The sequence below is a fragment of the Somniosus microcephalus genome, chromosome 32, assembly GCF_052327205.1.
Source record: "Somniosus microcephalus isolate GS21.2 chromosome 32, FLI_Smic_1.0, whole genome shotgun sequence".
Taxonomy (NCBI): domain Eukaryota; kingdom Metazoa; phylum Chordata; class Chondrichthyes; order Squaliformes; family Somniosidae; genus Somniosus; species Somniosus microcephalus.
The window spans coordinates 35,990,533-36,004,220 of record NC_141018.1 but is presented as its reverse complement, the minus strand read 5'-3'; the positions used below and the strand labels follow the sequence as shown (position 1 = coordinate 36,004,220).

Genomic DNA, 13,688 nt, shown 5'->3' with positions numbered 1-13,688 from the left:
CAAGTTAGGAGTAAGATGGGAGGGTCGGGGGGGGGGGGGAACTTTTATGCACAAGGGGTTTAAGACTTATCACGGAATAAGGTACTGGGGAAGGCCAGTGAAGCAGACAGAATGGTCGGCTGAGACTTTTTCTCAAGGTGCTGCACCCGAGGAGTCCAGAATCCATGGAACTGAATCTCAGCAAGGAGTCATTGTCCTAAAGGGCGGGGAGAAACCTGGCCAAAAAAAGACAGTTTAGCAGGCGTCAGCTTCCTTACTCCAGCAGAGGTTGGTGCCACAGAGCAGCCCCATTGATTGCAGCGCAGTACTGAGAAGATTCAACCTGATCTCAATCAATTAGATAGAAATAATGAATGGGCAATTTCAACAGAAACTTCCTACGGGTTTTGTCTCCAACTAAATGCAATTGTATTGCTGTGTGCAATTTGGCTGCAGCGTTTCCTACATTACAACACTTCAAAAAGTACTTCATTGGCTGCAAAGCGCTTTGGGACGTCCTGTAGTTGTGAAAGAAAAAGAAAGACTTGCATTTCTATAGCACCTTTCACGTCCATCGGATGACCCAAAGCGCTTTACAGTCAATGATTTACTTTTTGAAGTAGCCAATTTGCGCGCAGCAAGCTCCCACAAACAGCAATGCGATAATAACTAGCTCATCTGTTTTAGTGATGTTGGTTGAGGGATAAATATTGGCCCCAGGACACTGGGGAGAACTCCCCTGCTCTTCTTCGAAATAGTGCCCGTGGGATCTTTTACGTCCACCTGAGAGAGCAGACGGGGCCTCGGTTTAACGTCTCATCTGAAAGACGGCACCTCCGACAGTGCGACACTCCCTCAGCACTGCACTGGGAGTGTCAGCCTGGATTTTTGTGCTCAAGTCCCTGGAGTGGGATTTGAACCCACGACCTTCTGACTCAGAGGCCAGAGTGCGACCCACAGCTTGCACATTTGGTCGTGAAAGGCGCTATACAAATGCAAGTCTTTTTCTTTATCATAAAAGTCACAATGGTGGATATAGATTGTGCAAGCTATGTTTAATCATTGGGCAAGTCCTGATTCATTCAAATGCAGCCCATCCTGTCCCATGTACAGAAGTGCCAGTGCTCAGCTCCTTTGATTGACAGCGCCTCTCTCCGTATATGGGCATTCCACTGACGTCATCATCCCGCGACAAGCTCGGGCCCGTCTGTGGTCACCGGGGCAACGGGAGAGAAGATGGCGGCGAGGGTGAGAGAGGCTTGGGGCAGAGCGGGGACCGGAGGGGGGAGGCAGAGCGGGGACCGGGGGTGGGTGAGGGGGCAGAACGGGGACAGGGGGGTGAGCAGAGCGGGGACCGGGGGGGGTTGTTAAGAAGGGGGGCAGAGCGGGGGCGGGGGGGAAAAGAAGGGGGGCAGAGCGGGGGCGGGGGGGAAAAGAAGGGGGGCAGAGCGGGGGCGGGGGGGGACCGGGGGGGGGGAGGAGAAGGGGGGCAGAGCGGGGACCGGGGGGGGGGAGGAGAAGGGGGGCAGAGCGGGGACCGGGGGGGGGAGGAAGGGGGCAGAGTGGGGACCGGGGGGGGGGGGAGGAGAAGGGGGCAGAGCGGGGACCGGGGGGGAGGAGAAGGGGGCAGAGCGGGGGACCGGGGGGGGGGAGGAGAAGGGGGCAGAGCAGGGACCGGGGTGGGGGGGGGAGGAGAAGGGGGGCAGAGCGGGGACCGGGGTGGGGGGGGAGAGAAGGGGGGGCAGAGCGGGGACCGGGTGGGGGGGGGAGGAGAAGGGGGCAGAGCGGGGACCGGGGTGGGGGGGGGAGGAGAAGGGGGGCAGAGCGGGGGACCGGGGGGGGGGAGGGAGGAGAGGGGGGCAGGCGGGGACCGGGGGAGAGAGGGGGGCAGAGCGGGACCGGGGGAGGAGAAGGGGGTCAGAGCGGGGACCGGGGGAGGAGACGGGGGCAGAGCGGGGACCGGGGGAGGAGAAGGGGGGGCAGAGCGGGCGAGCCGGGGGGGGGAGGAGAAGGGGGGCAGAGCGGGACCGGGGGGGGGGAGGAGAAGGGGGGGCAGAGCGGGGGACCGGGGGGGGGGAGGAGAAGGGGGCAGAGCGGGGACCGGGGGGGGGGGAGGGGGGCAGAGCGGGGACCGGGGGAGGAGAAGGGGGGCAGAGCGGGGACCGGGGGGAGGAGAAGGGGGGCAGAGCGGGGACCGGGGAGGAGAAGGGGGGCAGAGCGGGACCGGGGGAGGAGAAGGGGGGCAGAGCGGGGACCGGGGGAGGAGAAGGGGGGCAGAGCGGGGACCGGGGGAGGAGAGGGGGGCAGAGCGGGGACCGGGGGAGGAGAAGGGGGGCAGAGCGGGGACGGGGGGGGGGGGGAGGAGAAGGGGGGGCAGAGCGGGGACCGGGGGGGGGGGGGGGGGGAGGAGAAGGGGGGCAGAGCGGGGACCGGGGGGGGGGGGGGGGAGGAGAAGGGGGCAGAGCGGGGACCGGGGGGGGGGGGGGGGGAGGAGAAGGGGGGGCAGAGCGGGGACCGGGGGGGGGGGGGAGGAGAAGGGGGCAGAGCGGGGACCGGGGGGGGGGGGGGGAGGAGAAGGGGGGCAGAGCGGGGACCGGGGGGGGGGGGGGAGGAGAAGGGGGGCAGAGCGGGGACCGGGGGGGGGGGGGGGAGGAGAAGGGGGGCAGAGCGGGGACCGGGGGGGGGGGGGAGGAGAAGGGGGGGCAGAGCGGGGACCGGGGGGGGGGGGGAGGAGAAGGGGGGCAGAGCGGGGACCGGGGGGGGGGGAGAAGGGGGGCAGAGCGGGGACCGGGAGGGGGGGGGGAGACCGGGGACCGGTGGGGGGGCGGGGGGGAGGAGGAGGGGGGGGGGTGCAGAGCGGGAACCGGAGGGGGAGGGGGGGGAGCAGAGCGGGGACCGGAGGGGGGGCAGAGCGGGGACCGGGGGTGTGTGAGGGGGGCAGAGCAGGGACAGGGGGGTGGGGAGGAGAAGGGGGGCAGAGCGGGGACCGGGGGAGGAGAAGGGGGGCAGAGCGGGGACCGGGGGGGGGGGGGAGGAGAAGGGGGGCAGAGCGGGGACCGGGGGGGGGGGGGAGGAGAAGGGGGGCAGAGCGGGGACCGGGGGGGGGGGGAGGAGAAGGGGGGCAGAGCGGGGGACCGGGGGGGGGGGGGGGGGAGAAGGGGGGCAGAGCGGGGACCGGGGGGGGGGGAGGAGAAGGGGGGCAGAGCGGGGACCGGGGGGGGGGGGAGAAGGGGGGCAGAGCGGGGACCGGGAGGGGGGGGGGAGACCGGGGACCGGTGGGGGCGGGGGGGGGGAGGAGGGGGGGGGTGCAGAGCGGGAACCGGAGGGGGAGCAGAGGCGGGGGACCGGAGGGGGGGGGCAGAGGGGGAGCGGGACCGGGGTGTGTGAGGGGGGGCAGAGCAGGGACAGGGGGGTGAGGAGGAGGCGGGGGTGGGGCAGAGCGGGGACCGGGGGGGTGAGGGGGGCAGAGCGGGGACCGGGGGTGTGTGAGGGGGGCAGAGCGGGGACCGGGGGGGCGGGGGGGAAAGAAGGGGGGCAGAGCAGGGACCGGGGGGGGCGGGGGGGAAAGAAGGGGGGCAGAGCGGGGACCGGGGGGGAGGGGGCAGAGCGGGGACCGGGGGGGAAGAAGGGGGGCAGAGCGGGGGCCGGGGGGTGGGGGGAAGAAGGGGGGCAGAGCGGGGACCCGTGGGGGAAAGAAGGGGGGCAGAGCGGGGACCCGTGGGGGAAAGAAGGGTGGCAGAGCGGGGAGGCGGGGGGGGGGGGGGCGGAAAGAAAAGAAGGGGGGCAGAGCGGGGACCCGGGGGGGAAGAAGGGGGGCAGAGCGGGGACCGGGGGGGGGGCGGAAAGAAAAGAAGGGGGGCAGAGCGGGGACCCGGGGGGGAAGAAGGGGGGCAGAGCGGGGACCGGGGTGGGGGGGGGGAAAGGGGGGCAGAGCGGGGACCCGGGGGGGGAGGAGGGCAGGGAGGGGGGCGGCAGAGTGGGGACTGCAGGTGTGCCGAGGGGGTGAGTGCGGGGAGGCCGGGCTGCTGCTGCAACTCCCGGGAGCTGTGGGGACCCGGAGATTTCAGGAACATGGACTCAGCACCGCGCCATGTTTATTCAGTTGGTGCCATTCTCGCCCCGAGTCAAGATGCGGCTTCAAGTCACGCTCCATACATTTTAGACACTTTATGTCGACTTCAAACACTCCCAGGGTTAGATACAGAGTAAAGCTTCCTCTACACTGTCCCATCAAACACTCCCAGGGCAGGTACAGCACGGGTTAGATACAGAGTAAAGCTCCCTCTACACTGTCCCATCAAACACTCCCAGGGCAGGTACAGCATGGGTTAGATACAGAGTAAAGCTCCCTCTACACTGCCCCATCAAACACTCCCAGGACAGGTACAGCATAGGTTAGATACAGAGTAAAGCTCCCTCTACACTGCCCCATCAAACACTCCCAGGACAGGTACAGCACGGGTTAGATACAGAGTAAAGCTCCTCTACACTGTCCCATCAAACACTCCCAGGGCAGGTACAGCATGGGTTAGATACAGAGTAAAGCTCCCTCTACACTGCCCCATCAAACACTCCCAGGACAGTACAGCACGGGTTAGATACAGAGTAAAGCTCCCTCTACACTGCTCTAATAATGCACCTCAGTCGCAACCTCAGTAAAGTGCCCAGTGCAGGACCATTTTGACTTCTATGAGTTAAATTTCTAATTTAGTGCCAAATCAGGGTCAGTTGTTCCCACAAATGCCCATGAGGAGCTGGATTGGCACAGTCCAATTTCTCATCATTTTCTTGTTGCAGGCCAGTGTGGCAGAGCTGCGGGAGGACGGCAACAAACATTTTAAATTGGGAGACTACGAGACGGCCTTGTCCTGCTATACACAAGCAATCGAGCTTTCCCAAGACCTGTCAGAGAGCACAGTCCTTCACCGCAATAGAGCAGCCTGCTACCTCAAACTGGTGAGTAAAATCAAAATGACCAGGATTTCACAGGTGACCTTTGGAAAAATTGTGAATTGAATAATTGTGGTTTGTAATGAATCTTTAATCAGCTCAGGCCCGTGTCTGATTTTTGTATGTTCCCATTACTTATCAGGAGGAGTACTCAAAAGCTGAAGCTGATGCCTCGAAAGGTGAGTGATGTGATTTCTGTTGACTTGTGTGTATAAAGTATCAACTCTCAGTGATGCCATGTTTACCTGGTTGTGTGTACATGCTGACCCAGAATGCTTTAACCTGGAATAGTCTGAATACTGACTGTGTCTGCTGTGCGCGTGGGGAGACTGTGTCCGCCGTGCGCGTGGGGAGACTGTGTCCGCCGTGCGCGTGGGGAGACTGTGTCCGCCGTGCGCGTGGGGAGACTGTGTCCGCCGTGCGCGTGGGGAGACTGTGTCCGCCGTGCGCGTGGGGAGACTGTGTCCGCCGTGCGCGTGGGGAGACTGTGTCCGCCGTGCGCGTGGGGAGACTGTGTCCGCCGTGCGCGTGGGGAGACTGTGTCCGCCGTGCGCGTGGGGAGACTGTGTCCGCCGTGCGCGTGGGGAGACTGTGTCTGCTGTGCGCGTGGGGAGACTGTGTCTGCTGTGCGCGTGGGGAGACTGTGTCTGCTGTGCGCGTGGGGAGACTGTGTCTGCTGTGCGCGTGGGGAGACTGTGTCTGCTGTGCGCGTGGGGAGACTGTGTCTGCTGTGCGCGTGGGGAGACTGTGTCTGCTGTGCGCGTGGGGAGACTGTGTCTGCTGTGCGCGTGGGGAGACTGTGTCTGCTGTGCGCGTGGGGAGACTGTGTCTGCTGTGCGCGTGGGGAGACTGTGTCTGCTGTGCGCGTGGGGAGACTGTGTCTGCTGTGCGCGTGGGGAGACTGTGTCTGCTGTGCGCGTGGGGAGACTGTGTCTGCTGTGCGCGTGGGGAGACTGTGTCTGCTGTGCGCGTGGGGAGACTGTGTCTGCTGTGCGCGTGGGGAGACTGTGTCTGCTGTGCGCGTGGGGAGACTGTGTCTGCTGTGCGCGTGGGGAGACTGTGTCTGCTGTGCGCGTGAGGAGACTGTGTCTGCTGTGCGCGTGGGGAGACTGTGTCTGCTGTGCGCGTGGGGAGACTGTGTCTGCTGTGCGCGTGGGGAGACTGTGTCTGCTGTGCGCGTGGGGAGACTGCTGTGCGCGTGGGGAGACTGTGTCCGCCGTGCGCGTGGGGAGACTGTGTCCGCCGTGCGCGTGGGGAGACTGCGTCCGCCGTGCGCGTGGGGAGACTGCGTCCGCCGTGCGCGTGGGGAGACTGCGTCCGCCGTGCGCGTGGGGAGACTGCGTCCGCCGTGCGCGTGGGGAGACTGCGTCCGCCGTGCGCGTGGGGAGACTGCGTCCGCCGTGCGCGTGGGGAGACTGCGTCCGCCGTGCGCGTGGGGAGACTGCGTCCGCCGTGCGCGTGGGGAGACTGCGTCCGCCGTGCGCGTGGGGAGACTGCGTCCGCCGTGCGCGTGGGGAGACTGCGTCCGCCGTGCGCGTGGGGAGACTGCGTCCGCCGTGCGCGTGGGGAGACTGCGTCCGCCGTGCGCGTGGGGAGACTGCGTCCGCCGTGCGCGTGGGGAGACTGCGTCCGCCGTGCGCGTGGGGAGACTGCGTCCGCCGTGCGCGTGGGGAGACTGCGTCCGCCGTGCGCGTGGGGAGACTGCGTCCGCCGTGCGCGTGGGGAGACTGCGTCCGCCGTGCGCGTGGGGAGACTGCGTCCGCCGTGCGCGTGGGGAGACTGCGTCCGCCGTGCGCGTGGGGAGACTGCGTCCGCCGTGCGCGTGGGGAGACTGCGTCCGCCGTGCGCGTGGGGAGACTGCGTCCGCCGTGCGCGTGGGGAGACTGCGTCCGCCGTGCGCGTGGGGAGACTGCGTCCGCCGTGCGCGTGGGGTGACTGCGTCCGCCGTGCGCGTGGGGAGACGGCGTCCGCCGTGCGCGTGGGGAGACGGCGTGCGCGTGGGGAGACTGCGTCCGCCGTGCGTGTGCGGCCAGTTTGTGATGCTGATGAAATTATGCAGATTGCAGAGTGTGGACAAAGTATTGGACCGGTAAAGACTCTGCAGTGAATCTGGCCAGTCCTATAAGCGTCTGTCCGTCCATCAGATAGCTTTTTAAAAAAAAATTTGTTCATGGGATGTGGGCATCGCTGGCAAGGCCGGCATTTATTGCTCATCCATAATTGCCCTTGAGAAGGTGGTGGTGAGCCGCCTTCTTGAACCGCTGCAGTCTGTATTCTCAGTATATATCTTTGTAGTGGTTTAGTCCAACGGAGTGGCTCGCTCGGCCATTTCAGAGGGCAGTTAAGAGTCAACCACATTGCTGTGGGTCTGGAGTCACATACAGGCCAGACCGGGTAAGGATGGCAGATTTTCTTCCCTAAAGGACATTAGTGAAGCAGATGGGTTTTTACAATCCGGCAGTTTCCAGCTACTAGCTTTTTAAAAAAATTTAAATTCCCCAGCTGCCGTGGTGGGATTTGAACTCCTGGTCAGTGGTAGCCCAGGCCTCTGGGTTACTGGTCCAGTAACATAACCACGATGCAACTGTACCCCTTGAATCTATCCAATTCTCTCTTAAGTCATTCTACACTTGTGCTTCCCTGGACAGTGGATTCCACCCGCCAGTGCCCCTTGTTTCAGCTAGTTAAATCTCTGTGTAGAGCCGCATCAACTCTCGGACTGTTTGCTCACCAGCAGTGATTGTCCCTTTGTTCTCAGTGATTGAGGCAGATGGGAAGGATGTGAAGGCTCTGTTCCGCAGGAGCCAAGCCCTGCAAGAGCTGGGGAGACTGGATCAGGCATTCGCTGATATCCAGAGGTGCGCTGTTTTGGAACCAAAGAACAAAGTCTTTCAGGAATCGCTGCGGCAAATTGCAACAAAGGTTCAGGAGATGGTAAGGGGCAGATCGGCAGGGGGGAGGAGGGGCCAGATCGGCAGGGGGGAGGAGGGGCCAGATCGGCAGGGGGGAGGAGGGGCCAGATCGGCAGGGGGGAGGAGGGGCCAGATCGGCAGGGGGGAGGAGGGGCAGATCGGCAGGGGGGAGGAGGGGCCAGATCGGCAGGGGGGAGGAGGGGCCAGATCGGCAGGGGGGAGGAGGGGCCAGATCGGCAGGGGGGAGGAGGGGCCAGATCGGCAGGGGGGAGGAGGGGCCAGATCGGCAGGGGGGAGGAGGGGCCAGATCGGCAGGGGGGAGGAGGGGCCAGATCGGCAGGGGGGAGGAGGGGCCAGATCGGCAGGGGGGAGGAGGGGCCAGATCGGCAGGGGGGAGGAGGGGCCAGATCGGCAGGGGGGAGGAGGGGCCAGATCGGCAGGGGGGAGGAGGGGCCAGATCGGCGGGGGGGAGGAGGGGCCAGATCAGCCGGGGGGAGGAGGGGCCAGATCGGCGGGGGGGGGAGGAGGGGCCAGATCGGCGGGGGGGGGGAGGAGGGGCCAGATCGGCGGGGTGAGGAGGGGCCAGATCGGCGGGGTGGAGGAGGGGCCAGATCGGCGGGGGGGGGAGGAGGGGCCAGATCGGCGGGGGGGGAGGAGGGGCCAGATCGGCGGGGGAGGAGGGGCAGATGGGCAGGGGGGAGGAGGTGCCAGATCGGCGGGGGGGGGGAGGAGGGGCCAGATCGGCGGGGGGGGGAGGAGGGGCAGATGGGTCGGGGGGAGGAGGGGCCAGATCGGCAGGGGAGGGAAGTGTGGACCGACATAAGGGTTTTAATATATTAATGAAGATGCAGTTCTGGGATTGGATTTGTAGATACTCTTGTAACCCGGTCCTCGCATATTGTCAGTATTACATGGTAATAAAGATCAACTTTTGTTTCTTTCAGTTGTACAGCTTGTCCTTAACCTGACACAGCAGCTTACCTGTGCATTAATTCTGAGTTATCACTGGGTTTCAGTAAACTATAACACTGGGTATGTGAAATTTTCATACTGTGTCCAGCTGAACTGTGAAACACACCCAGCCGCACAATTCTAGAGCCCGTCCTTCTGTGATTGGCTGTGATTGGAGAGAGTTCTTGGAGCAGTTCACAAGAAGCATATCGCTCAATATTGAAGTGTGAATTGAAAAAAAGTTTTTCACTAAAAATACTGAATTTGTACCAATGATCAAAGATGCTAAATATCACCCATGACTCTTATGGTTGCTGAGCTCTGGTCTGGTGATGTGTTTTTTTCACTTCCAGTGTAAAGTCCTCACTACTGTGTCCCCATCTCTCGATTCCAGGTCCGATTACAATCCTCCACTGACGCTCGAGTGGAGCAGATGTTTAACATCCTCTTGGATCCCGGGGAGAAAGACTCTGACAAGAAACAAAAGGTCTGTGCTTTCCTAAAAGTATTCTCGTTAGAGAGAATGTTTTGACCTTAAGATGGTGCTGCAGATAGTGAGTGCCTGGGTTAGAGACAGCTGCCCCAGGGTTTGCAGTACGGTGTAATGCTGGTCTATAATATTTTCATTCTGCCAGCCAGGACATCTCTGAGTAGTGCCAGTGGGATCTTTTACGCCCTCCTGAGCAGGCAGGCAGGGCTTTGGTTTAACATCTCATCCGAAAGACGGCACCTCCAACAGTGCAGCACTCCCTCAGTACTATGCAGGAGTGTCATTGTGGTTTATGTAGTCAAGTCCTAGCGTGGGGCTTGACCCCTCGACCTGCTGACTACTTCGAGGTGGCAATGCTACCAGCTGTGCCATGGCTGGAATTTAAATAAAAAATATATATCTGAAACTACTAAAGTGAGTGAAAAATTTCCATATCTTCTAATTCCAAGCTGAAGCAATGGTTTTGACTAACATCCACTACAAGCCCACTGACTCCCACAGCTACCTGGACTACACTTCCTCCCACCCCGCCTCCTGTAAGGACTCTATTCCATTCTCCCAGTTTCTCCGCCTCCGCCGTATCTGCTCCGACGATGCCACCTTCCACACCAGTGCTTCCGACATGTCTTCCTTTTTCCTCAACCGAGGATTCCCCTCTACTGTGGTTGACACGGCCCTCGACCGTGTCCGTTCTATCTCCCGCACTTCTGCTCTCACCCCTTCCCCTCTCTCCCAGAACCACGATAGGGTTCCCCTTGTCCTTACCTTTCACCCCACCAGCCTCCACATTCAACAGATCATCCTCCGCCATTTCCGCCACCTCCAGTGAGATCCCACCACCAAACGCATCTTCCCCTCACCTCCCCTTTCAGCATTCCGTAGGGACCGCTCCCTCCGCGACACCCTAGTCCACTCCTCTACCACCCCCTTCACCCGGCACCTTCCCGTGCAAACGCAGGAGATGCAACACATGCCCTTATACCTCCCCCCTTCCCACTGTCCAGGGCCCCAAACACCCCTTCCAGGTGAAACAGCAATTTACTTGTACTTCTTGCAATTTAGTATACTGTATTCGCTGCTCACGATGCGGTCTCCTCTACATTGGGGAGACCAAACGCAGATTGGGTGACCGCTTTGCGGAACACCTCCGTTCAGTCCGTAAGGGGGACCCTGAGCTCCTGGAGGCCTGTCACTTTAATTCACCGCTCCATTCCCACTCGGACCTCACCGCCCTCGGCCTCTTGTATTGTTCCAATGAAGCTCAACGTAAGCTCGAGGAACAGCACCTCATCTTTCGATTAGGCACTTTACAGCCTTCTGGACTCAACATCGAGTTCAACAATTTCAGATCATAACCTTGGCTCCCTATCACATATATATATATTTTCTTTTTTTTATCCACACTTTGTTTGGCCTTTTTTTCTTCCCTCCCACAGGGCAGCTGTCCTTCATTCTGCCAGTGCAATTCACACCCCTTCCTTAACTTGTCCCATTACCACCGCCCCTTGCCTTGAATATCTCTTAATGTCTCTCAATCTCTCCTGCTTTCTATCCTATCACTGACCTTCCCTTCTGTTCTTTCATCCCCTCCCCCTTTTCCCAGCCCCTAAACTTGCTTTCCATTTCCTGCTTTTTTCCAGTTCTGACGAAGGGGTCTTCGGCCTGAAACATTAACTCTGTTTCTCTCTCCACTGATGCTGCCTGGCCTGCTGAGTTTCTCCAGCGTTTCCTGTTGTTACAATGGTTTTTAATGTTTTCCTTGCCCTGCAGGCTGTCCAGAATCTGATTGTTCTTGCTCGGGAAGACGCAGGGGCCGAAAGGATTTTTCGCAGCGATGGAGTGCGTCTCCTCCAGAAGATGCTGGACACCGGGAATGTGGACATCATGCTGGCTTCGCTGCGGACTCTCGTGGGATTGTGTTCAGGCCACCAGTCCCGGGTTAGTCAGGCCGAGAAAGATTGGAAGGAAAAAAAAAAATCTCCTTTTTAAATAAATTGTCTGTGACGTTGCCCACGGTTAAGTTAATGTAATCCTGCCTCTGTTTGAGAATTTGGAATCTCGCTCCGCAGAGCCACCTAGTGGCCAGAAACTCCCAGTTACATCTTGACAACAACAACTTGTATTTATATAGCACCCATAACGTAGTAAAACGTCCCAAGGCGCTGCACAGGAGTATTATAAGACAAAATTTGACACCGAGCCACATAAGGATAAATTAGGGCAGATGACCAAAAGCTTGGTCAAAGAGGTAGGTTTTAAGGAGCGTCTTAAAGGAGGAGAGAGAGGTAGCGAGGCGGAGAGGTTTAGGGAGGGAATTCCAGAGTTAAGGGCCCAGGCAACAGAAGGCACGGCCACCAATGGTGGAGCAATTATAATCAGTGATGCTCAAGAGGGCAGATATCTCGGCGTGGGAGGGGCTGGAGGAGATTACAGAGATAGGGAGAGGCGAGGCCGTGGAGGGATTTGAAAATTTGCTGAACTGGGAGCCAGTGTAGGTCAGCGAGCACTGGGGTGATGGGTGAACGGGACTTGGTGCGAGTTTTGGATATCCTCAGGGTTTCTGGAGGGTACAATGTGGGAGGCCAGCCAGAGTTGACATAGCAAAATTGAATGGGAAATGTTGATATGAAGAATCGTGACCAACAACAACTTATATATATAGCGATTTAATGTAGAAAAATGTCCCAAGATTGTTATCAGATAAAATTTGACCACAGGAAGTAAGGTCTGTGGATAGGAAGTGGGCGCTCTGAAAGATTTTTAATATATAAATTTATAACTTTTATTTCCCCTGTTTTAGCTCGCTACGCATCTTTCAATCACCCACCAGCGGTTCTCTAGCAAATGATACTTGTCCGTCATCTGGAGTGTATCCAGTTTAAGGCGGATCGCTACCTTTTGGTATAGAACGAAAGAAAGGGCTTGCATTTATAAAATGCCTCGCTGTTTATCTAAAAGCCTGTGTTTAAAGCTTTGATTTGTGTTTGTAGGCGATGGTGATTTTGCATACAATAGGAATGGACAGGTTCTGCCATGTGATGGGCAGTGATGAGGAGCAGGTTTCCCTGGCAGCATGCAATGTCCTGCAAGGCATCTTCGATGCACTGAAAGGTGGAATAAAAAGTGACATTCGAGGGAAAGAGGAAGCAGTGGTTCTGGGTGAGTGATAAATATAATAGTGTTGTAACTGTGTGTGGGAATGATTTCCTGTCCTTTATAACGGGAGTTTCACTGTCACTAACTGGTTTCTGCAATAAAAGTACTGTTTTTTTTTAGGTAATTGGCATTGTCTTTTGCAAGGGGGTCCCCGAGAGTGCGTTGGTATTTTATAGGGGTCCACACGTGGGAAGATTTGAACAACTTGCATTTATATAGCCCCCTTTAATGTAGTAAAACATCCCAAGGCAGTTCACAGGAGCGATTATCAAACAAAATTTGACACCGAGCCACATGCAATAGGCTAGGTGACCAAAAGTTTGGTCGCCATGAGTTAGGTTTTAAGGAGTATCTTGGAGGAGGAGAGAGAGGCGGAGAGGTTTAGGGAGGGAATTCCAGAGCTTAGGTTCAAGGCAGCTGAAGGCACGGCCGCCGATGGTGGAGCGATTAAAATCGGGGATGCGCATAATTGGAGCAGCGCGGAGATTTCCGAGGGTTGTCGGGCTGGAGGAGGTTATAGAGATAGGGAGGGATTTGAAAACAAGGGTGAGAATTTTAAAATCGAGGCGTTGCCGGACCGAGAGCCAGTGTGGGTCAGCGAGCGCAGGGCGTGATGGGTGAACGGGACTCGGTGTGAGTTAGGAGAATACGAGCTTTGGATGAGCTGAGGTTTATGGAGGGTGGCAGCTGCTTAAAATACTCCAGTTCTCCTGTATAATAAAAGGTTAACTAAGCCTCGTGTTCAGATAACTAACCATTGTTTGCTGGTCTTTAGATTCCATGAAAGAGCTGAAGATGATGGTCTACCAGCTGATGGAGATGTTGATTCAGCGGCAGGTTTCCACCCACGGCCGAGACAATTCCATAAACCTCCTGATTAAGAACGTTCCACGGAAATCCTTGCGGGACCCCAACAACTCCATGACGATCTGGGTAATCGATCAGGGTAAGGCAGAGCTGAAGGAGCTAGGTGACTGCATGGTTTTATGTGTGTCTGATGAGCCGCTGTTCCAATACAAAGCTGCTGTTAATTCCCAGCTATCTCGAGCCACGGACATGGACAGAGCCTGGTGTTCTGATTTAGAATTATTTACCAACCCAGCAACAATGTTAAGAGCATTTCTTTACAAACCTCCAGCTACATGAGACACAAACTGGTTAAAATCAGTGGGAATAGAACTGAAATAAAAACAGAAAATGCTGGAAACACTCAGCAGGTCAGGTGGCATCTGTGGAGAGAGAAACAGAGT

General features: G+C 58.8%; 1 protein-coding gene across 2 annotated transcripts in view; it reads left to right on the top strand.

Moving 5' to 3' along the window:
* The first annotated feature begins 1,054 nt into the window (after positions 1–1,054).
* LOC147097432 (protein unc-45 homolog A-like) overlaps positions 1,055–13,688 on the top strand; it is a 36,502-nt gene continuing 23,868 nt past the window's right edge. Inside the window, exons 1-8 of one of the 2 annotated variants that reach the window (XM_085972419.1) lie at positions 1,055–1,227; positions 4,777–4,935; positions 5,072–5,108; positions 7,688–7,863; positions 9,187–9,279; positions 11,053–11,220; positions 12,273–12,441; positions 13,214–13,384. In XM_085972419.1, coding sequence (XP_085828545.1) covers positions 1,216–1,227; positions 4,777–4,935; positions 5,072–5,108; positions 7,688–7,863; positions 9,187–9,279; positions 11,053–11,220; positions 12,273–12,441; positions 13,214–13,384 — 985 coding nt within the window. In that variant the 5' untranslated portion in view covers positions 1,055–1,215. The remainder of the gene's footprint in view (positions 1,228–4,776; positions 4,936–5,071; positions 5,109–7,687; positions 7,864–9,186; positions 9,280–11,052; positions 11,221–12,272; positions 12,442–13,213; positions 13,385–13,688) is intronic. The other variant, XM_085972418.1, reaches the window with a different exon arrangement.